General features: G+C 41.3%; 1 protein-coding gene across 5 annotated transcripts in view; it reads right to left on the bottom strand.

Moving 5' to 3' along the window:
• The window catches only part of KLF12 (KLF transcription factor 12), a 255,583-nt gene that overhangs the window by 55,224 nt on the left and 174,574 nt on the right, over nt 1-25,785 (bottom strand). For 3 of the 5 annotated variants that reach the window (XM_061995504.1, XM_061995492.1, XM_061995499.1), the window contains exon 6: nt 13,599-13,658. The exons of the other annotated variants lie outside the window; for them this stretch is intronic. In XM_061995504.1, the coding sequence (XP_061851488.1) occupies nt 13,599-13,658 (60 nt within the window). The remainder of the gene's footprint in view (nt 1-13,598; nt 13,659-25,785) is intronic. 5 annotated transcript variants of the gene reach the window in all.

Genomic DNA, 25,785 nt, shown 5'->3' on the forward strand with positions numbered 1-25,785 from the left:
TAAGCTATTTCTTGTGCAAGTAGGACAGAGATGATCTCCAAACTCCACATTGCTTGGGGTATTTACAAATGCATAGCACATGCAAAAAACGACAGCTTTAAAAATGGCAGACTAAAGCTCATCAGAAATGAAAAGCTTCAATTTACAATGTCCAGGCTATCCTTCACTCCAACGAGGAAGAGCTCTTCTCTGTACATTGTCCATCACTCTGTTCAGGTTGAATCCAGATAGTCAGATGATAAGCACAGTACCATTTCCTATTCATCTTATAGTCCCATAAGGACATGTCATCTTCTCAGCATCATCAAGCCCAGGAAATAAGTGTAGGGAGCACAAAGAAATATCTCTGGCGAAGGTGGTGAGTGGATTTCTTGGTCTCGGTACAAGAGGCTGCAGAAAGGGTAAGGAGCCATCGCCAAGGTAAACAGTGAAAGAACAACAGAAAAAAGAACAGGGTGTAATGTAGGCTGCTGAGGTGACTGAAGCACAGGGGAAGCAGCAATGGAAAGTCTGAAAGTTTAAGAAGTGGCAGAGATTTCAACAGCTAGCCCAACCAAACGAGTCTTCTTGATTTTGTTGTTATGACAATTTTCTCTGGAAACATCCCTACGGTAAGAGCAGGCTATCTTAGCAACTTCTACTCATCAGGTCTGGTGGCAGAAATAACGATACAGAAACCACTTCAATTTTCTCCATTCAAATCACTGAAGAGCTTAGTGCTTGCACCAAAATCATACACAACAGTATTTAACGATATTACCGTGACACAGTGATGGAGAGGGTGGCTGGGAAAGGGGAACCTAAAATAAAAAAATACAACAAAAAACTCTCCACAAAATTGCCTGATGAGTCATTTTTGTGAAATGAAAAGTAATTTACAGAGCAGTTTTACAGAAAAGAGAATTATGTAGTTAATCGGTGCTGCTGGATAATTACACTGTACATAAGGCCTTGCTTTTAGGGAAAAATATAAGGTAATAAAGAGAGTCAGGCGATTGGTAATGGCAGGGCTTTTGGGAGATACCGGAGACACAAAGCTAAATAATTTAAAGCTACAAAGCATAATGACCGTGAAACTGAATTATTTTAAGTTTACATTAATTCTCCATTCAATTACATATCTAACATTAAGTCCAAAAGCTAGAGAATTCCCCTCAGCTGCAAACGACCACAGCAACAATGAGAAAGCCAGGGTAGATGTGATTCCGAACATGACCGGACTCTGAATGTGTCCTCACAACTGCTGTATACATCCTTAATATTCAGAGGTCTGCTAGAGAATTAAAACCAGTTTACACTACCCTCCAGCTACTGCTGTTTCAAGTAAGATCTCTCTCTAATACGGTCAACTGCAGTCTATCGGTTTTCTTTGCGGTGGCTTTTTGTACCTTTCAAGCATTGGCAGCAGATGGCTCAACCTGGCTGTCTCACTGTCACATTTGTAACGGAGAAACCAGTGAAAAGTTAAACAACACTGAATTAACAACCAAAATGATGGCTGCTGTGATGAGAGCATTTCATTACCTTTGCGTCGTAAGCAATTCAGCCCTGATTACTATTGACCTTTGGCAATACCACAGCTAAGTAAAATGCACTATCCTAAAAAATCATGGGCATATTGGAAGGCAGACACTGTTTCTGAGTGTATTAATAAATAAACCAGACTGTTTTCCTTCCCGTCATAGAGGTTCACCTTATAGCCAAGTCACCAGCATTCTGCAGCCACGTTTACTTTGTGCAACAAACAATATCAGAACATCTTCCACAGTACACCTGGCAAATTATTATTATTGTTATTACTTCTGTGGCACCCAGAAGAGCATTAGGTAGTTCACAAAGTAGTTAAAAAGACAAACTATGTACCACAGTGAGCTAATACTCAGTGAAACAGTAGAACTACGCAGGCCAGAAAAACAAGAGGAGGTGGTGTAACAAAAGGAAGCATATGGGTGACAGGAATAACATGAAACAGTTACTAATCAGGGGACCCGAGATTCAGTGCACACAGCCTATTCTTATTCCACACTGATTTCAGAGGAATCCCGGTGACTGGACACCTTGTCAGCATGCTTTCCAAATCCACTGTTTTTTTTTATCCAGAAGTACCATTTGCTCACATGCTAATCCGTGCCTTTTTCAGGCCTTTGCGGCCTCAAAGGAGATATATTTGAAAGCTCTGTCAGTTCCAAAGTAAACATGACTATTAAGGATTTACAGTTCAACAAACAGCAGCCACAGATTTTGAAGCTTTCACTGATTTCACGGCGATAACATGATAAACCCCACAACCTTGGGCCAAGACTCAGCAGGCCAAATGCACAGGAGTAGCTGGCTTCCCTACATACTACATAATTCACCAACAAACCACACCATGGGACTCCGCACGCTCGCAGCGCAAGAAGAACACTTAGAAGAACTTGCTACTGACTTGTTTCTCATCATTTGATTTCTACGGCTGTTTAGGGAATCATGTAAGTCCCCTTGGTGCAGTTGATCTGCTCCCACTGAAGTGCTACAACGCCACAGGCCACGCACCTCCATGTGCCGACAGCGCTTCTCTCTTCTCTGCCAGAGGGATTACAGCATCCTTCACCTGCTGAGTGCATTGGGCATGGCCCAGAGTGGGAGGCAGAAGAGAGGAAGGTGCATTATAGGAAAAAGAAAAAAACAGGAAAAACGACAGCCCTCCCATCTATCAGAAGAAAAACAATGGGCACAGAGTTAGTTCCCTGCTCTTGGGGTGAGCGCATACCGCCCAGAACAAAGCCTGCTGTTGGCGCCTCTGGACTATTAATAATAGCAAGGTATGTGCTGCAGCAGGAGGGGGAACCACGAGGGGTGGTGCTCCACCAGGGCTGGCATAAGGAACAGAGCTGCTCCAGGCTGCCTGCCAAACACACTGGAAAACTTGACTTTCCGGGGGCTGACGAAGGATGGCTTTCTCGTGCCTGCAGCATTCTGCGGAGGGCTTTTGCCCAGACCAGGCTGAGCTGAGGCAAATGCAGGCAGGGAGTACTCCTGCTTGCTCTCCAGATTCCCCAACTGGTACTGCTGCCTCCTGGTGGAGACAATTGGGTTCCCTGACCATCCTACACACAAAAGCTTCTGCTTCATCTTGCCATGCCTGTGGGGGTTTATAGAGGTCGCTGGGGCCAGCGGTAATCATCTGAGAAAGAAATCGTTTTCACATAAGGAGAGCAGAGCCTGCCAGAGGGACTGTTCAGATTTGTCAAGGACCCACTGCAAATGTAAGGATTAGGACAGTCTCACAAGATACAGAGGAGGAAGAGAAAAAAATCACAATATTTTGACAGAAACATCTGCTAATAGCCTCATTTTGGAAGAGTGCAAAGGCAGTAAACCAGCACTGGGAAAGAAAGGGGCCTAAGGGAAGAAGAAATTACAGAATCACAAATGTCTCCAGAGAAGGAGATTCAAAACCCCATCTGGGCAGCCTGTTCCAGTGCTCCATCATCCTCACAGTGAAGAAATTCTTCCTTGTATTTCTTCAGAACCTCTTATGTTCCAGCTTGTACCTATTGCCCCATGTCCTGTCACTGGATATCACTGAGAAGAGCCTGGCTTGAGATGCTAGTGTACATCTGCACTATTTAGCATGGGGAGACACGTCTCAGGGAAGTAAAGTGTGTATTCATGAACAATCTGCTGTCAGTTCAGGTCTTGGATCACCTTTAGGTTCCCACACACATAACATACCTGTGAGAGCCAATATGTTCTTGCTAGGACACCTCCTCCCCCTTCAGATAGCTGACAAACTGTAGAACAATGCACAGAACTGTAGAACAATGTTACAAACTAAACCATTGCAGGTTTAGTTAAAAGGATTTCAGATGGCTAGCTGCTAGAAGCATTATAAATATGTTGATGTTTCATAACTGAGTTTATTCTTACTGCTGCTTGTGTTTCTGGTTTGCCTACAGCAGGAAGAGTCAGACAGAGGGAATGCTTGCTGTTGTACAGATCCCCTGCGATACCTTGTTCTCACAGGTGGAGCTGATGGGAGGCTCTCCTTGTTAATTTCTCCTGGCGGCCTGGCCTTGCTGTGGGGATGGGCTGTGGCACATTGATAGAGAGCCTAGCTCCCTACAGAAGTGCATACAGAAAATTTATACCTTGTCTATATATAACCTTCAGCTTTCAAACCACTAGTACTGACTCCACAGGCAGGAGAAGCAATTTGGCTTCCCCTTGCATCGAGCAGAATGAATCTGAGATATCATCTGTTTTGCAGAAGATTAAGGCCACCAAGTGTCTATCTTAAAAGATCAGTCTGCCTCAAAAATACAAACACGCAGTTAAGGTTTGCAGGGGACATATTATCTCACATTATAGTATATGCCAAGGGGTTAACCTAAGCCTTGGAGATGTGTTTTGAAATTGGTTTTGTTAAGCCACTGTCATCTCCTAAATATAACTTTGTTTTCATTTAAAAAAGAACAAACCTTTAGGAGTTTCCTCTGGGAAAAAAAAAAATTCTTTGAGGCTGTCTTGAGGATTCCTGGAAGTTTTTCATGTGTTCTAAAAATTACCCCTGTGAAGCCCTTGCACGGTCACGCCTCCCTGGCACAGACACCCAGAGAATGCAGAGACTGCATGAGCGGCTACTGCACCGGCTGCCCCCAGCTCTGCAGCTCGAGGTGGCCCTTCCTGACCACAGCTTAATCTCCGCCCAAATAACTTCCACGTGACTTCACAAGCTACTTCTTGCAGAGAAAAGCTGAACTGAATTATCACCTCATTCCAAACTAGTTGCTCTACAAATAAGAAAGCCTGTAAGCACAGCACCGAAATTTATGGAAATTCCTATTTTTCTGCAGCTGCTGACAGAATGTGCATTACTAGCCAGTGGTTAACACAATTTTGCCCCCATTCCTATAAAGGACAGGCCACGTTTGCTCTCTAAGATGGAGCGCACCTCTGCGCTTGCACAGCTGATATTCTTCCGGGACTGTTTATTACACATTTTCCCTACGACGGCTGCTGTGGCCGAGCTGTTCTGCACAGATTTTCTGCTCAGTATGGGGGGTTGGTGGGGAGGGGGAGCATTGACTATACAGAAAGATGGAGTGAGGCCAGGCAGCCCCTCTGGCGCACCGTCTCCTACATGCAGCCTCCTTCCTGCTGTTTTGCAGCTACAAGGATCACCTGTTGGTCTTGGCCCTCGCCCAAGCTGGGGCCTAGCGGAAATGACAGAATCAGCTAGAAATGAGAGCCAGCTCCTATTCCAGCCACCCAAATGAGGGAAATACAAAAACAGATGATGGCAATGTGATCTAGCTGCTGCACGTGGGAGCCAAGAGGGGGTGGGGTAGGAGGGAATGGATAAAGAAGGGGTATGTGTTATAAAAAAAAAGGACCAAAAAAGCAGGCTCCCCCCACCCCCACCCACTAAAAAGAAGTTTTCCTTCCTGTTGTTCTTTCAGCACAGCAAAAACACTAGCAGAAGTTTTTCTACGTATGAACACCTGCTCATAGGGAGAACTAACTACCTTGTTCCTGCTCCTGCTGGGGATGTCGGATGTTTCCATCTCCCCACATGAGAGATGTCAAAGGGTTATTCAGGTACACGGCAGAAACAACCCCCTTTTTCCAAACTGGCTCCTCTCTGAACTGTGAATCGACACACAAACCGTTTAAAGATCTGTGTCAGGAATTCCCTTCTCCCATAACAACAGTGCTCAGCAAAACCTTGTACTTGATAGTTGAGCTGCAATGTCATGCAGCAGAAGGGATTAAGAACGAGTCACCTCTCATTTTGTTCTCCTGGGCAGAGAATGGGCTAAGTAACCCAGTAGGAAAGGTAACCATCACCAACAGTATTTAAAAGAGAGAAACTCTGCCTTTCAAATGATAAAAACAAAAGCTAATTTACACACTTAATTTCCAGATATAAGTAGCTGCATATAAGCCCTTGGAATCCACCTTTATCTGAGGCAGCAACCATCCTACCATCCAAATTTTCTCATCAAGTTTCTCTGTACCCTTGAATTCAGTGACACCACAAATGCATACTCTCTCAAACAGCTTAACGGGCTTTAAGTGAACTTTACAGATTCTTTTTTCAACCAATAATTTTTAGAAACAATAACAATAAAAGCAGGGGAAAACCTAATTCTTAAAAGGAAGTTTTTTCCCCTCTCTGAGAGCAATGGAATGGGTCCCTAGAGCTTACTTCTTCTTGAGAAAACACTTCATGAATAACCCAATGCACAGTTCAATTTCTCAATAAGCACCAAGCCTTCAAAACCACCAAGTATTCAGCAGTCTCTGTGACTTTGGCCTTTAAACTGTAACACTTTTTGCCTTGCCCTCCCCAGTTTCCCAAGCTTCCTTTCTGTTCTTTCTAGCAACTAGGTAGGTAAGCAGAAGCAAAATTCGAGCAGTGGGAGCAAGCTAATTTGCACCTTATGAATTATTCAGGCTCTCCTGATTCCTGCACCTGCACCGAGGCAGGAAGCTTGCAAGGAACAGTCATCGCTCTTCTCTTGGGTTTGCACAAGCTCAGTTACTGCTCAGACACTTTGTTCTGTAACTAAGGGCTTCGGGTCTTGTGTGAAGCAGTGGAAGTGGGAGGAAAAAAATAACCTCATGTTGTTAAACCCTCTCGTTCCTCTGCTGCCCAAAACCCAGGATCATCATTCAACCCTTTCTGAGACAAACTGTGGCATGTATCAGAGTGCTGAATTCATCTCACATGCTAATCCAGATCAGAACGTCAGCAGAGAAAAATCAAATGCGTGCATGAGCCAGTCTCATCAGGTATTTACTCAGCTGTATTGGATTGCACGTTTAAACTTGTCCCTAGCTCAGTAGGGAGTATTCCATGTGCATCAAGTATTTCACACGCTAACTTGATCATTAAGGCATCCTTCTCCACATATAAATTCTCTCCCTGGCATTCTGGCTAACATCAGGGGTACTAACAGTTTAATACTATTGGCAGAGCCCATATCGTGGTTTCAACAGGATGGATTTAATGAGCAAATAGGTCTTTTCCATCTTCATCTACTATTATCTCGGTAAACAGAATGTGACACCTAACTGCAAACCCAGATGTGATCCATGAATCTAGAGAGCCATTAAGGAACGTTTGCAGAGAGCAGATACAAACCAGTTAGCACTATGAACATTTTAAGATAATGGTTAATATGCTATGGCAAACAGATCTAAAAATACCATGCAAATTCAAAGCAGCAAACACCGTCTTTACTGTATATCATGTCTACCATTGCACATCTTTGGGTCTTGTCATTTATTAACACGCTGTTATCTACAAGGTCTACAGTTAAAAGGTCGTCTCATTAATCCCAAGCAGCTAAAGCATCATGCTTTGATTGATTCAATAAAACAGATCTGCAGTAACTGATAATGAAACCTCTTTAATCCCTTCTTCCAAAATAACGAGTCAAGCACAAGTGTTAGCATTCAGAAAGGTACAGTCAATCCTTATCAAATCTTTGCTTTTCTTCTTTCTGTGCCTAAAGAAGTTAATTCATTTTCCTTTCACTACAGAATGCATGATTGGTCCTACGCTGCTCCTATCTCATTCTTATCCAGTAACAGGTACATTGGCTCTTTTTTTAAGGTATTTTAATCAGGCATGTAAACACGTTTTATTCTTTGATGCTCTTTCATTCAGCATCATTAATCCCCAGCATGAAATCAATAGACTTAAAACATTTAATCGCGTCAAAATGCAACACACAAATCCACAGATGACTTCAGCTCATCACACACACTGAATAGCTTGCAAGTTGGTAATCATGCATTCTTTTTTCCTTGGGAATCAGCAAACTCTAAGCTAGTCTTTCACTGAAGTAAACAGATTCTCTCTCCAAGTATCTGCCATTAGGCAAAGAAAAAAAGAAAAAGATGTTGATAAACACAATGTGGGATATTTGGTTTGCTCTGTCATCTTTTTTAATTCCTTCTTGTCACGTTGGCCTTATGAGAAACACTTGTTTTACTGCAACCTCTTGACAGTATGCATGTTTTAAAAAGTTTAAAAACAATTACAGTAACTGGGTTACAAAATGTACTGGAGGTGCAAGGGAAGGGAAAAACATCTCTGCAGTGTTTGTTTTCCTTTTCTTCAACAGCACACATTGTTTCTCTGCTTTAAAAGAATGCATAAGGGACAGCAATCATAGTTGCTTTGCAATAAAAAAAAATAAAGATGAGCATTTTCTCTATTGTATATATGATTTCCAAAGCCACTGGGATACAGAAAATGACAAGAAACATTTTAATGGGGCAGAAATTGTGGCTGGGATGTAAAAATTAAACACAGACAGGTTCATCCTTGATAAGCAAAAGAGCAGAAACAAGCAAACTGGGAAATGAAATACTCTAGATAATGGGGAAAAAAAGGTCTTTAAATCTACTACATTAAAAAGCACAGAAAGCTTGCTCGTTTCACAGAATCACAGAATCTTAAGGATTGGAAGGGACCTCGAGAGATTATCTAAGTCCAACCCCCCTGCCAGAGCAGGGCCACCTAGAGTAGGTCACACAGGAACTCATCCAGGTGGGGTTTGAATGTCTCCAAAAATGAGAATATAGCTTGGAAAGTGAAACACATGCAGAGATGCGTAAACCAGCACACAGGAACTATGATTTGGGAGGCAAGCACACCAAAGCCACCTTAGGTCCATGACCACGTTCCCAATCATTGTCCCATGAACAGTCCTACCTATCATGTCCATAAGTTCATGAGGTCCCTCACCCTTATGCTGGAGCTGCTTCAGGTACCAACCACAAGGCACATTCCCATTCACACATACCCATTCTGGCAGGTGCCCATTTTCCACCTAGAGGCAAAGCAATGTGCTGAACATTGCCCGTGTCTTGTGAAGACTGGCAGAGTTTTGATGGTGGTGGCACTAGCAAGGTGTTGGACTCTAGGTTTCCAGTCAGGTAATGAGAACATTTGGTTACAGGTCCTTTTCAGACAGAAGGTTGATTCAGCACCTCCATCACTCCAGGAATAATGTGACTATAAGGACTTGGGGTTCTCTGCATCAGTGTCCACGGAAGCGAGGCTACTCTGCAACCAGGAATGCAAGTGCCACAAGGATAAAAGGCTGGGTAGAAAAGGGCTCCACACCAGAAACCTGGACACCCAGCTCTGAGAGGGAAATGGTGAAAGCCATTTCAGTATCCACAGCTATTTATGGCTTAGTTTTGCTCTAGGGGATGGAGCCTACAGTCCCAGTCCTGCCCATGCTCAAGTAGGATTAGGCTCTTCTTACCCAACCTCCTTCCCATCTCCTGAGTTCTGTGCTCCTGTCTATAAAATGTCCAATATTCAGCAAGAAGGGAGATCAGAGACTCCACTGTTCCCCAAGTATTTCAATGTATTAGGCCTGTGCCAAGGATTCCAATGACTAAAGCATCCCTGCAATGCTTGTGCTGAGAAGCTAAACCTCAGGTCTCCCACTTTGTCAACAAGCTAGTTAACAAAGCTCTCCTGCAAAGGTGGGAAGATTCCTGTTGCTGCTGCCAGCTTTAAAAAAAAAAAAAAAAATCACCTCTGCTTCTTTATCACTCAGAAAGCGCCATGTGGACTACCCTCTGAGTGTAACAGATGCTTTTATATCCTACAGGTTCTCTATATAGTCTGTAACAACTTATCTGGGCTGTATTCCTACAAAAGCATTTACATACCCTAGGCTGTCAGCAAATGGAAGTGTACACTTCAACTAGATGGCTACAGCTCTCCTTTCCGGTTGCTTCTGGGACATGCAGTTCTCTCCAGTGATTGTAACAGAGAATTCAGGTGCTTTTCCTCAGACGTCAAATAATCCCTCAAAGTTTAACTTTAACCTACAGGTAGAACTTTGTGTCCAAGTGAGGCACAAGTGTCATTTGCTCAAGTTCAAAAAACTTTTGGGAGTATGTAATAGAGATAGCACTGCCTCCAGTGTAGCACAACGTACTCCCACTGCATCTGAGAGAAGGAAGGAAAATTTCATAGCAGGTATGACTAATCTGTCCTTTAAGTATCCAGAGTCTTAGTGACCACCTGATTTTGCAGTTTTTACCACTAAAAATAATGTTTATGCACTGAGCTATGTGGAAGAAAAGATGTAGGTTAGGGAATTACTTCAAATGCTTTGGCTTTCCTAGATGCACGAATTTTTTCATTACCTCATTTATGAAAAAAAAGAGAGAAAAATCCCACAACAACAACAACAAAAAAAACTTAGATAAAACTAAAGTATGCAATGAGGACATTCCAAATCAGGCCAAAAGAACATCAAGCATTTTCTTCTGGAAGTGCTCTTAATTATTACCAATAACTTTTTATTTATTATCAGTATTATTCTGTGTCCTTTTTCTTTAAAAGTGATCCAGATTGTCTCCCCAAATGCTTACTTTCTTTTCCTGTTCGACAGAGTCCAGATTCACTCACTGTTGAATACAAAGTTTAGACCTAAGAAATGTATTTCTTTAAAGCCCACACTTTGAAGTTACGATTTGATCCCCTGCAGTTCTGAACTGCAGGTACAGACTTGGGCACATTCCTAACTGAAGGGGAATCCTAACAAGTGTAACAGTGTACTCTGTAATGCTAATTTCTTTTTGAACTGGTGACAAATGAGGGCTACTGCTTTGAATTAGTCTCACAAATGGCAGGAATAAAACAAAACACTGAGATTGTTCATCTTTGAAGGAGACTTTGAGGAGAGTGAAAGCAAACTAAGGTGAAAATGGTGTCCAGAATGTAATTCAGGTCAGGAAAGTCATACAACTCCATAGGAGCTTGACCCTAACATAGCCCCAGAGGCAATGCTACAGCTGCCTGCTAGACAGCTAGCCAAGAAGCTAGCAGAGGTGCAAGCCAAGAAGCCAGCCACAAACCCACATGCCAACATAAGAAAGCTATATTCTAGTATTTGGCATCTGGGTCCTCCAGCTGCCAAACATCTCCCATCTGGCCGAGCCTGTGGAAAGAGGTGTTAAAAGAAGAATGGGAGTAAATTATAGAAAGAGTAAAAGCAGTACTGTTTGCAAGACATCAAGGATAGTGAGGCACATTGTGTCTGCCAACATCTGAAACTCACACGTAGTATCACTTTGTCACCAGCAGAATGGTGGATGAGGGCACCTCCAGATCATGAGAGGCAGTATGGACACAGCGGTCAACATTTTACAGGAAAAGAACAGATATGTATGAACTGGAGCAACAGTCCCAGACTGTGAACATCCATCCATGCAGATCAGCAGATACAGAACATGTCTGTGGAACTCATTTTGAGTAAAGCTTACAGCTTTTAGTGGATTTTGTACGGCCAATTAAAAAAGGGAAAGGAGCCTATAATACACGTTTCGTCAAGACTTTATCTGTTCTGTCCTCCGTCACCACAATCAAGTATCTAAGAATGTTTATGTACTTTCATAACTAGAATACCATAATTTTGACTGTAAATTTATTAAAAAGAAGCTTTAAAAAAATAGTGGAAAAAGATATCTTTAGTGATACAAAATTGAAAAAAAACTCCCCAAACTGGGCAGGCATGAGATTTCATTCAAATGAAATGTATACATTCAGAGAGCCGTATTTAATTGTAGCAAAACTCACTTTTGACAAGTAGTTACTCTTCCTAAACTGCAATAATATCATACTCCAAGAAGACCAGCTGTGAGGAATAAACCCAGCAGTGTGAGCAATTTTAAGTGCACCATAAGAAATCATACTTTCAAATGATACACTGACTTAAAATATTTGTCTCATTGGTTTCATTTCCGCCTTTCACTCTGCAGACAGGACCATGTGGTCTAAATGAGATTTGATAGACATGATTTTCTCACTCAATTTCGTCCTATAAGAAGACATAGAAGACCTTGTATCTCTCTTTCAAGTTTCTGTTTTTATTAGTGGCTATTTGCCTCAGCAAAACATCACATCTCAGTCTCATCTTGCTCAGAGCCAACAAACTTTCAGTGGCTTAGAATGGTACATGAAATGACTTATGCCACCTTTGTCTGTATCTAACTATACATGTTGTTCCAGGAGTCTCATTAGTAGGATCTCATTTTCACTGTTATGGTATATCTAAACTGTACATGTAAATTCATGAGTTGAGCAAAATATTGACATTGAAAAACAGCAAAAGATTGACAACATAAGCCTCCTTCTTGAAAATGTTTCCCACAGAATAGAAGCTAATATAGCTGGAGGATTATTTAGAATATTACTGCCAATTTCAACTAAAAGGAGCCTGCATTCAAAATTGTAGCTAAAATACACATTTATTTTAGAAACACGACATTTTAGGACAACTAGTAGGCTCTTCAGAATAATTTCTGAATCTTCACTGATTATTTCAATCAGAGCAAAGAAAATTCTACTGATCTTTAAAAAAGATAAACATACCGTCTCAGTTTCAAACCCTAGGAAACCTTAAAAGCTTTGTATTGGCCTTAACGGAGAAGATGCTGCTGCTACTTTAAAATTGTTTGAGTAATAAGATCCTGTAAATTTTTAATATAAATATGCCAGTTGCAATGCAATTAACTGCAAATTGGAGATAGGAGTAGATTTGAGGGATGATTTCTGTATTTGACTACTCATTAGCAATTTGAAAGTGTAATTGCTCTTAAACATGCCATCTTCTTAATTTTATTATGAGCTTAGGTTTACTTATAAATATGAAGAATTAGATTTATTTTGCAACTTATTTGCTTATCCTGAGTATGTGTTCTTCCTTCAAAGACTGAGAGCCCATGGATTACTCAGAGCAGATAAACCAGTGAGCAGATGGTTTACACTTGTCACATGATGAACATGACTCCAAAGGAATTCTTTTCAAGGACCCACAAAACAAAAAAAAAAAAAAAGGGAAGAGGACAAACAAGCAAAAGCAAGCACACTGAGAGCAGGTCCACCCTATTTTGAAGACCAACAAAACAACAGCAATGAATCCAACAAAAAGAAGAGCCTTATCAGCACTGATACATTCCTTCTGTCATATGACATAAATTCTACTTGAGTGAGGTGAACCCAAGGCACATTATTGTATCACAACACTCACTGAAACCTAACAGTCACTGGATTTGTATCTCAACTCTACACTCTAAATCAGGGCATCTGCCAGGTGCATTACACAGTGAGCATTTAAAATTTTGGCATCCTTGAAAAATGAGGAGATGTTTGCAAACACTTCTTCCTACAATTAACAGTTTTGCTTGTCAACTGTTTCATGGTACCTGGCAACGTCTCACTATAACATGAGCTATGTTGATTCACATTAACTTTGTAACTCTATTTCAGTAGAGTATTTTGAACATTTTCAACTGAATGATCAAAGATTAGACAGGACATATTTTTTCTGTTTTCATACTTTCGCCACTGGGATTTGGAAAAAAAAAATGTAGCTTTCCCATGATTCACACCACCGTCTTCCCAGCCCCCAAATATAAAAAGCAACAGCAAAAGTCTACTCTGGGCCTTGCCCAGCCCCACATATACCTCCTGCCACAACATAAAGAGGGAACGAAAGCTGAAAATCACTGCTACTAGACTTTGTCAATAACACAGCACATCATATAATACACAATAAAATGCTTCATACCTGGAGTTGAAAAAACGAAAAGGGTTAACAGCTGACCTGGCACAGCCCCACATGCTCTCTCTGGAAATTGAACACAGACAATTAGGAATTTTAAGTTACCCCAAACAATTGCAGGGGACTTAAAAAAGCTTGAGGAACACTTACTGCAAAGTAAGCACATAGCCTCAGTGTGGAAGAGACTTTAGGATTTTTCCATACGCTTAAAACTCCTTCTAAAATTGAAATTGCTCTGTAGAGGTACCAAGTAATGCTAAGCAAGTCATTAGGAGCTATGCCATTAATTTGCATGGGAGCAGAGTCAGAGTTTAAGGACCCAGGTGTCACGTAGTGGTAATTCTGGATCATAGTAGATCATATTTCCTTATTAAAAAATAATCAATTACCAAGAGGAAAACATTAACAAGAATCTAGAGCTGGCAGGTATTGCACGAAGAGGAAAGTGAAGCTGGAGTAAATGTCTCCTCCCAGAATTCTGATGCTTAAGTAATATTATTCCCAACATATCACTGAGAAACTTAGCCTTTAATGCTTTTTATTTAAAACTCAGACTCCAAGGAAAATTGATTGTCTTCTAGAATATTATTTGGAATACTGAACAACATAAATACACAATGTTGTAGCTGTATACAGATGGGATTGGGACTACATGGAAATGTTTCTTTTCACTGACAAATTCTGATCTACTGCATGTACTCAAACCAGAAGCATCATACAGCTGGCTTTTGTAAACAGTTCCACCATGACAGGATAAAAAACCTCCTGATCTGCAGAAAGCCAAGTCCATGAATAACCTCCTTCAGTCCTTCTCTCTGTGGTTTAGGCCTCAAATGTTAGGTGAAATTAGTCTGAGGCCAATGCCAAGAAAGTAGCACAAATATTAGAGTAACAACATGAATCATAAAAGTGCTGTAGCATAGTAGCAGTTGAATGCATTTGCACTGGAAACAGTTTGGATCCTTTATAATGCTCAGATGGAATGTCCACATTGGCATAGTAATTGTTGAAAATGAAATTTTCAAAGCAACTTGTCTTGATTTATATAATTACACTTTCCACTGGCCCTTGAAAATCTGCAAAAAACATCTATTTTCTCCCAAGATTTTGCACTGCATCTTTCAAAGCTCTAGCATTTCCTTGCTTCAAGCATATAGTAAATATGGGTCTTCTTTACTGCTTGCTTGATGTTGCCATTTGTTAAATGTTAAATTTCTGATAATGACAGAAATCTACTATCAAAGACGAGAAAACAATATATAGAATTTTCAAAGCCTAAGTTATTAGCTTTATCACAGCCTGACCCCCTCTTTTTCCAGTCTCCACGTAGTCTCTTCCTTCTTCAGAAATGTACCCATCCCATGGTATCAATATGTACAGATTTTATTCCAGAGTTGTGTCAGTAGCTAATAAAAAAGCATTAGGGTACAATCTCCCCTAACCCATTAGCCCTCAACTGAAATCAACATGCACCGTAAAAACAGCAACTAGAAACCATAACATTGACTGTTCTCTCCCATGTCAATTGATTTATAATCATCTCTGTATCTTCACAGAAAAATATTCATTCCTAGAAGCTGATACAAACAGCAACACATTACGCAGAAGTTGTGACTATAAGTTTTGTATGCTACTTTTCATAGATTCCTTTTCAACCATTAAGCAATAGGGCACACAAACAGACAGTTGGTGAGGATGATAAGTATTTGCGTGCCAAATTTTTGTCAAAGGGAAATTAGCAGGCAACTAAAACTCCAGTTAGAACCTACAGTATCCAGGCACTGAAGTGAAAGGCTCCCTACATCCTCCGAGCAACCTCATGGGCACCTAAAACTTACTATCTTCCTCCTTGTTTGGCCTAAAAGCCAAATAGCTGTGGCCTCCGACCCAGCCTCTGCTCTGATCCAGAAATCATGGGGAGAAATGCCTAACCTTTGCCTCTGGGGCTTCAATGTTAACTGTGCCACGAAAATGGCTTAAAACACAGATGACAACACAGATTCAAAGGGATCTGCAATGGCCTCTTCCCAATCTAAAATACAAGTGTAAGGGGAAAGAGAAGAGGAAAAGAATGTTGTAGGACCACTCCTGCATGTCTTTTGCATCATAGCCTTGCATTCCAGAATTGGCAAATGTAGGTATCTGTTTTCTGGGTCAACATTCTAACCTCTAGGTTTTTATACCAGATGTGGGCAGCTGCACCACTGCTGCCACTGGCTATCACATTTTTAAACAAGAGTGAAGGCTGGTTGGAAGAGGACAGCACACTCTGGGTTTTAAAACAAGTAGAAATAGCTAAGCTCAGAACAAAGTATTTGATCTGTTATTTTCCACAATGGGAAGTGGGGAACATAAGTCCTTTTTTTTTTCTTTTTCCCCTCAAAACACTTTTTAACAAACAACTACTACAGGTCAGAGACTCAAAGACAGCAGAGATTACTTATAGTCAAGTAGCTAGAACGTAAGCAGAGCTCGCTCTAGGAAGGTGATTGCTCTGCCCATTAAACTTCTGAGCATTTAACTTTGAGTCAACGTGGGAGTGTGGATGCCTCGTGTAGGTGCTGTGAAACATTGCAGAAGCCAATCAGTTCCTTTATAACCTCCCAGAACCTCCACCAGACTTCCTCCCAAGCAGGCAACCTGCATCTCATCTAAAGTGCCCATGCTCTTATGGTTCATTTTGGTTCTGAGTACCTGCAGTACTTCACATGTGTTGTGAGCACATGGGGATAGGTGTACCTCTATGCCATGTAGTATATTGACAAGGATGTATTTGAAACAGAACTACATGTAGTCAGGAGTTTCCTCAAGTAAGAGGAAGACCATATTTTATTTTGACTATGCCTCAGTAGTGGCTAAGAATCTCAGAAATGATATGGTGATATAGATAGCAAGTAATTCTGAAGTGGAAACACTGAGTGTAAATTAATCTCTTCAGCTAAGTAAACAATTTTCAGTAAACAATTTATTATACAACATTATTCCCTTATTCTGCTTTTGAAACTTTTGTGACTGACATTTCAGTCATTATTCCAGTTCCTCCTGTGACCTTATTTATAAATGGTTTGACTCCTTGGCCCTGATAAGCAGCTGATCACAGAGACAGCAGTGGCCATCGGTTCTTAAGAGAAAGACCGCGGTGACCTCTATATGAAGAGAAAGACCACGGTAATCTCAAAATGAAGCTGTTTATCTGATAGTGTTGTGCCCCCCTAATTTATCATGCAATATCACAGTCCTAAATTAAATATTGTATTGTTAATGCAAATAATTGAGGGAGAGTCCAGCGCAGGGTCATCAAGATGATCAGGGGTATGGAACATCTTCCATTAGAGGAAAGGCTGTGGGAACTGGGGCTGTTTAGTCTGGAGAAGAGGAGATTGAGGGGAAATCTTATTAACATTTACAAATACCTAAAGGGTGGCTGTCAGGGGGTTTGGACATCCCTTTTTTCTATAGTTGCTAGCAACAAGACAAGGGGTAATGGGATAAAGCTGGAACACAAAAAGTTCCACTTAAATGTAAGAAAAAACTATTTCACTGTGAGGGTGATGGAGCAGTGGAACAGGCTGCCCAGAGGGGTTGTGGAGTCTCCTTCCTTGGAGGTCTTCAAGACCCGCCTGGACATGTTCCTATGCAACCTGATCTAGGTGACCCTGCTTCTGCAGGGGGATTGGACTAGATGATCTCTAAAGGTCCCTTCCAACCCCTACCATTCTATGATTCTATGGTATTTTGACAATATTGAGATTCCTGCTAACTTTTAATGAGTACATAAAATGCAAGCTTTTTTTTTTTTTGTGCCTGCTGGCAGGTTTTACTAATTTCCAGGTTATTTCAGTTTTCGTGCTCTGTTTGCAACACTGGAGATTTCAGAGGTACTGTACACAGGTGTTAGGATGAGCACTTTTTAGGGCAGCCTCTGATCTCAGTACCTGCCAGCCTGCTCCACACTGTCTGAGTTCAGCAATATATGCTAAGCAAGAGTAGTTTGGCTGTTGCTGCCTTCTCTGATCCACTCTGACTTCTTCCTTTTTTTCTAGCCTGCCTCAGTCTTTCCTGTTTCCTTGTAATGCCACATCCTGTGGCAACTCAGTATATCTCAGAGGAGTAAATAAATAAAAACACAACCTAAAACTTCATTCTTGACATGTCTTTTTGTTTGTCACGGCTATAATGATGAAAGTGCTCAGCTTGACTCTGAAGCCTGTGACTATTACTACTTCAAGTACACCTCAAGATTAGATGCTATTATATCAGCCACTGCATTGTGTTACTCTTTGTTTCAGCCTTCAGTTCCTTTCATTTTGGCTAGAGTAACTTCATACATGTGGTGGTTTAAGCTCCAATTATCCTTTTCCTGATGTTTCCAGAACAGTAACTCTCACGTCCTCAGCCACATACTCACGGAGAACAACAACTCCTTCGCACACAGGCTCAGCACAAAAGACTCTCCCAAATCCATCATCCAGGAAGTTGCTTTTACTCCTTTTTATCTCCAGCAGAAGAACTTGCTGTGAGAGATGAGGCTGCGGTGGAGTCACTATTAGTGAAAAACAATTGAACTAATAAAGAGGGAAACTAGCATAATCTTTTCCCATTGTTCAGGAAAATAGCATAAAAAATGTGGGTTTGGGTTTTTTTTTAGATCCCTGTATTCACACGCTCACTCAATTACGCTTTGCTAAACAGTGTTCCCCTCTTAACAGTGCCCTCCTTTGCAAGCTATTTATATATCTGTGACTTACTGTGGTGGGTTGACCCTGGCTGGATGCCAGGCACCCACCAAAGCTGTTCTATCATTCCCTCACCTCAGTTGGACAGGGGAGAGAAAATTTAACAAAATGACAGGGAGATCACTCACCAATTACTGTCACAGACAAAACAAACTCAACTTGGGGAAATCAGTTTCATTTATTATCAGTCAAATCAGAGTAGGATAATGAGAAATAAACCATAAACTCCTAAACACCTTTCCCTCATCTCTCCCTTCTTCCTGGGATTAGCTTTGATGTTGATTTTCTCTGCTTCCTCCCCCACAGTGGCTCAGGGGGACAGGGAATGGAAGCTATGGTCAGTTCATAACACATTATCTGTGCCATTCCTTCCTCTTCAGGGAAAGGAAGGAAGGGGAAGGACTCCCTACCTGCTCCAGCATGGGGTTCCTCTCACAGAAGACAGTCCTCCACAAACTTCTCTATCCTAATTCCTTCCCACGGGCTACAGTTCTCCACAAACTGCTCCAATGTGCATCCTTCAGATGGGCTGCAGTCCTTCAGGAACAAACTGCTCCAGCATGGGTTCCCTGAAGGGTCATAAGTCCTGTAAGATAACTTGCTCCGGTGTGGGGTCCTCCTCAGGCTGCAGGGTCAGGGCTTGACTCACCATGGGATGTACCATGGGCTGCAGGGGAATCTCTGCTCCCTAAGGTCTCCATGGCTGCAGGGACAGGGCCTGACTCACCATGGGCTGCAGGGGAATCTCTGCTCTGGCACCTGGAGCAACTCCTCTCCCTCCTTTTCCACTGACCTTGTTGTCTGCAGAATTGTTGCATATTTTCACTCCTCTCTCTGCCTGCAATTGCTGTTGCATGTGGATTTTTTTCCCCTTTTTAAATCTATTATCCCAGAGGTGCTACCACCGTCACTGATGGGCTGGGCCTCAGCCACTGGCGGGTCCATCTTGGAGACATTTGGCATTGGCTCTATCAGACATAGGGGGAAACTTTTGCCAGTTCCTCACAGACACCATCCCTGTAGTCCCTCACTACCAAAACCTTGTCATTCAAACCCAAGACATCTACTTAACTTTTTTTGGTGACTTGGGAGACACTTTTCCATAAGTCAGTATAAGTACTGCTATTAAGGTTTAATTGTGCTGCATGTTTGTCTGTCACAAAATCACAGGAATTGCCTTATAAAAAAGAAAAGATAAAAACTTATCTGATCTAGATAATAAAAAAAAGAAGTAATTTTGACTCAAGTGACAGCAGAGGACAATGCTCTTTCTTTTTCTTATCAGCAAGCCAAGGTACCAGTTCACTGAGGTAGTTTTATTGTGGCTTTTTCTAGCAGTGTTCTGCTATCTAAACCACACTGATGAGTATTTGCTACAGCTCTGAAATTCTTAATGCACACAGCTCTGCTTTCTATGCTGATTTCGAAAGAAAAGGCATAAAAAGCTGAATAACGAATCACTGGGGAAAGAGCTGCCAAATAGGTGCGCAGACTTCTAACTGGGTAGCAGTAATGCATAATGTTATTTATAATTCATTCTTTGGTGTCATGCTCTTCAAGCAATTACACCATGCCTGCCTCTCCATTAATAAAATGCATTTCACAAATCCAACCACTAATGACTCAAGCTTCGCTCTGGAGCATCACATAGTAGTGGATTAAGTATGAGACTAGAAAGTTAGATGTGCCTGATCCCTGCTCACCCTCTGCTTTGCTGCATGGCCTTGAGGAAGTCACTAAACCTACAGACAATTACAACATTAAACATAAAGAGGGCATGTACAATTTAATTAATCAATGTTTGCAAATCACTCCAAAGATAACAAGTGCTATATGAATTACAATCATACTCTATTATTTTGGGGCATTTTATTCCAAAGCACATTTGTCTAAACCTCTTTAGTAATGTAATACCCCAATAATGGCCAAGTTTGACAACTGCCTTGAAATGATTGGCAATTCTTAGACTAAAATTCAAATTAACTGACAAATTTAATCTATTTTTAAGACGACAATTACATGAGAATTCAATACAGACACTGAACTGAAGCTCGGAAACAAGAGCTTGGAAAGTTTGCTTCTGATGGATAAAGGTAATGAAAGAGACATACTGAAAGGTATCTATGAATCCATACGTCACAACACTTGCCTAAGTGTTGAGTTACTTTTTTTCTTTTTAGCATCCAGACTTCTGCTACCGCTTCAGGGTTAATCACTTGACCCAACAAAGGTAATGCTAAAACTCCTCTGGACTTGAAGAGAACAAGGATTACTGGGTTCTTCCAGTCTATTATGCACTCAATTTAAATATTTCTCTTCAAAGGAAAAAATTACTCCTAGCAATGGTATGGTAAAGTATGTAGTGAAGAGCAATGTATAGCACTTCAAAGTGATTCAAAAGAAGAAAACAGACACACTAATGGCAATGTTTCCTTGCTCTAGATTAATCTACTCAACAGTCATGGTAACTTACTGTTACAGGGGAGACAGGAAAACATAATTTTGTGTAGACTAAGCTAAAAGCACTTTTATTCTCAAAGTAGCTTTCTTCAGGGAACAATTTGACAATACCCTTATCTCCTAATACACTGTCATTTAAGCGATACTGTCCTTTCAAAGCAGGCAGTGATGTCAATTTCTTTGTACAAGCTGCTTTTGATTTACAGTTGCTGTCCACTCAGCCCTTGTTCCTAATGATTGCTGGCTGATGGGAAATGTGTTATCCTGGCAAAGGGCTCTGGGACATATACCAGCAAATTTCCACATCGAAAATCCAAGAATCTCTGTGCATGCACAGAATGGCATTATTTGATTTCACTGCCCAACTGACAAGTTATTAAATTTACTTTTCATGTAAGAAAGAAAAATATTGAACATGGAAAAAAGATCTTTTTTAAATAATATAGACCCATTTGGATTACTGAAACCAAAGGTTCATAGTTAGTGCCTAAAGAGCAATGCCTAAAGGTATACACGGCTTTCAAGAAGTCTCTTGCAGAAGTCCTTAGTACAGCTCTAGGCACATTCATGTTTATATCCAGAGGATTCCAAGAATTCAAATTCTACTAGAAAACAGTTTTTAAAGTACCATATAAATATACTGTAAGAGAAGTCAGTGCTGCTTTAATGAGTTATCTGAACCACATACAGATAGGAGAAAGCACAGCTATAGTAGTCACACAGGCCCAAAGTCTAAATGTACTGGCTTAAGTTTCTTCTTGAGTCACAGACTTCCCACACAGCCTTAGAAAACCATGTAGAAGGGGACTCATATAACTTTAGCAAAATTAAGTTCTATCACTCTCCTTAAGCCATTTGTCTAGGCTCCTTTATAATCGCTGGGGAAGGCAGGCACCTTCAAAAGGTAGATGATCACAACTGATGAAATGATTGGACCTAGAAATATGCACATCTCTTTACTGAGGAAATCCAAAATACCTGATCCTAACTTTTAGATAGATTACACTGTGAGAGATGAACCTTGCTGCAAGGATCTGTCCAAACTGGAGACTCCAGTACTACTCAAGGGGTTCCCTAAGCAATCTGAGGCATAAGTATACCTCTGCCAGCTCAATGGTGTCCTTGGGCCATCAGCCAATTTCTGACCCAGTAACACTTTTAACTGGAGAAACCTTTTATTTCTGCCACAAGATACATATCTGAGACAAAACAGATCGACAAAAAAGTAATACTAGTGTCATGGTTTAGGCCCATCTAGGAACAAAAGATCACGGATCAGCCATAAGTACTAAGGGCCTTTGGAACACTGTAAGGACAGGGAGGGCTCAATAGCTACTTATGGTCCCAGGCAAAACAGACCAGACTACTCAACTTGGGGAAGAAATCTGAAATTAATTTCATCTGTCACCAATCAAAAACATAAAACCCCAAAACGTAACAAACAGAAAACAACACAGAGAGGTACAATGATGAAAAGCACAACCAGCCCTTTAAGACCACCTTTTCCTCACACTTCCCCTCTTCCTGGACTCAGGTTTCCTGTCTTGAATAATGATGGCAGAGTTGCCACACTGGCCCAGCTGGGCAGGAGGTGCGTCCACCTCAGAACCTGGGATTGTTTCAAGAACTGCTTACTGGGAGCAGCACTGCAGCTCCCTCCCCCTGTTACCAAGCAAAAAGTAGCTCCACAGAAACCCATTGCAACTGAAAACAGAAATATCCCTAAAACAATTAACACAGTGGAGGCATAAACCACGATACAGATGACTCTGAGCCTTACAGATCTTCACCAATCTCTTTGGCCCATCTATCTGCATACACATCTATCTATTTATGTTTAGTAAGTCTGTTCCATTTTCAGAGTGACTCTGTAGGAGGCTGAGGAGAAGCCCCATGGAGTTAACAGCCTGTGGGGATGAGAGAGGCCCACATATAGCTCTTGGTTTTTTTGAGTGTGGAGTACAATTTTCCCCCAGAAGCAGTGCAGCAATTGTGTGACCTTCTGCTCTAAAGCCTTACAGCAATATAAAAGCACAGCCCAGACTTGAGAAAACTTCATGAGAAAAGCAAAATTGAAACTGATGTATTCCTACAATTCATAGTTAGGTCTATTAGCATCCTCCAGAAAAAAAAAAAAACCCAAAAAAACAGATAGATGCTTTATTGAGAAATTCTGGATAAGCCCTAGTCAGTTCCCCATCTATAAAATCACCATCCAACTGTGTGCCATTTTTAAAGCAAGCATTTGTTCATGAAGGGTGGATATACCAGAGGAGAGAGAAGTGAAGATCACATAGGTACTGCCAAAATACCCTTGCTTGTGTTTCTTGAGACTCAAGACAAAGTATTTTGTCTGTAAGCAGAAGAAAAAAACCGAGGTGAAAGTTCCCTCTAATGAATAGCACAACAGTAGTAATGATTGCAGCTGAAGCAGGAAAACAGACAATATCAGCGTAGAAAATTAATGGCTGATAGGAACAGCCAGCTTTATTATAACAACAGTTATAAACCTCAAAAGAGATAAAAAGCAGCCACAGAAGTTGACTTACATTGAAGGAGAGAGAAAAAAAGAAATGTAAGGAGAAAAAAATTGCCTTGAAAAATACATACCAATTTGAGAGAGTACATTGGTACTGTGACTATGCTGTCTTATCTGCTGTGGAATTTCTTTTTTACTAGTGCAGTACCCAAAACTGTCTTCCACTGTATTGCAATAATAAAAGTCAGCAGAATTAAAAACAAAAGATGATGACATTAGCATTGATGTACCAATCACATAACGCATCCAAAGAGAAGGGGAGTAGAGCCAAAGCCCCTAATCTCATTTTCATACAAGCACTCTGCAGCACCTAGCTCAGAGCAAAGAGTTCACACTAAAGGTCACCACAGTCATACCCAAATGACAAATCACATTTCTGTGAATTAACTGCAGCTATAACTAGAAGTACTCAGGATTACCTCTCTGAATTTTCTGTCTCTCTATTACCCCAGAAAAACAAGATGTTACCTTAAGCATCACCAGTTTATATGTATAGTCCATCTTTTCCTTGACATTTTTAAAAGAGAAAATGGTTTCATAAAAAGGTTTCCCTCCACCTCTAAGGACAAAAAAGTCTAGAGAGGGAAGAAGGAATTTCTGGATCTTTGTTTTTTTGCCAATACACAGATCAAAAGCACATGCTAAAAATCTCCCTCTGCCCCTCCTAATTCTGCCTTCAGTCTCTGAAAGTACATCTTACATTGTGCATGTTCAGGGAGAGAGAACTTCATGATGTAAAATTACATATTTTACTGCATAAATGTGCTGGGAAAGCAGGAGATAAATGCCTTGTTTGGAGTATGCATTACCACGTACCTTGGAAATGAGTCCTGCTGCACCAAGGCTGTCTAGGGATAGAAGGGCTGCCAGGTTGAGGAAACAGCTCGTTACCTCTGAGACTGGTCTTTAAAAAGCTTTACTGGTCTTCTAGGGCTTGACTAACGCCTTTTCTTCCCTTGGCTTCATAAAGATTTCTAGAGTGTATCTGAGATTTGACCCTGAATATATGATGCTATTCTGGCTGTGGAATAAGCATCAATGGTGTCAGGAGTATAGAGGCAAACCTGCTCCTTGTTAGGGAGCTACATGTCAAAATGAGCTTGTAAAACATGCTACAAAATGGATGAAATGCCTCTTAAAACACAAAGCCCGCTAAAATCTACATATTTTCTTGTAAGACAATAGTGGCCTGAAACAGAGCAGGTACACAGGCTTTCCAGTTCCAAAAGATATGAAAAGCAAAGCTTTCATACTCCAAACCATCCCGTGACCCAGACAAATACAGGTAATTTCCTAGGCAAGTTTAAAATTGACTATATTAAACAACAGTTCCTCCCCAAACAGACTAGGTGATTTCCTTCAGCCTGTGGTTAAAACCTTATCATTGCTAACTCCATCTGGCAGATTTAGATTCAAGAGAAGATGCTGGAGCATTCAGTATCATCTTGTCACTTTCAGCTTCTGGCACACTGATTGCCCAGTCAGGTGCCATGGATTGCTGTACCCTTACCTCACACCAGAGATCTGAGTGCTGACATGTGTGTCCCAGGCAGCTGTCTGCACTGCCTGCAGTCGATGAATGGTGTGCTCACGGGCTTGAGTCTCTCCCTCTCCCTAAATCAGACAGCTAGAAAAGGTGAAAGAAATAACAATACTACCTCAACACACCAACTGCTACCCGGCCAGTATGCAAGGAGGAGAGATAACTAGCTTGGATTAAGGTACCTAAGTTGCAGAGGTCTAAATAGGCAAGATGGATCCTGAACCCCATAGACAACACACAGGGGAAGTCAGGAGCCTCACCCAGGCAATCCTCCACAGCCCCATGCACTGTGTGAGGGGCTGCACAGAACCAACCCAATGTGAATATCCTCCACAGAGTATTTGAAATCTCTTCACTCCTGAAAGAACAAGTAGCAATAGGCAAATATATCCACGTACATAAACATATTCATAATACTTATGCAGGGTAATTTAAAAGGTGTCTGAAAACCAACCAGGAAAAGGTCAACTGTTGTCTCGCACCTGCCACCAGCATCTACAAACTAGAGTTGGTATTTTGTTTAACAAAGAACAGACTGAAGAACAGAAATCTGGTACTGAAAGAAAGGATGCTGCCATCCCTTTGGATGCCACACTACACTTCCCAGACCATATATGCAAGAAGTTATTTGTGTAACTATTCATAAGAAAGAGCTTGCAAGCTCACTTAGGAAAGAACATGCTCTGTGGGACAGTCTTCTAGACTCAGAGGTGGAGCTTGCCTGACTCAGACATTTAGCTTAGATCTACACTTTACTGCTACTGAGGCAGCCTTGCTGTGCATGTCCCCATGCTGCCCGGTCATTCAGCTGAACAGTAGGTGCCTTTTCACATCCTCTGAGGAAATTCCTGTCTGCTAAGTTTAGATGCTGAAATTGAGCACACAGGATCTCCCTTTGGAAGCCTTCAAAGGCAC

This window comes from Colius striatus, chromosome 1 (assembly GCF_028858725.1).
Source record: "Colius striatus isolate bColStr4 chromosome 1, bColStr4.1.hap1, whole genome shotgun sequence".
Lineage (NCBI taxonomy): Eukaryota > Metazoa > Chordata > Aves > Coliiformes > Coliidae > Colius > Colius striatus.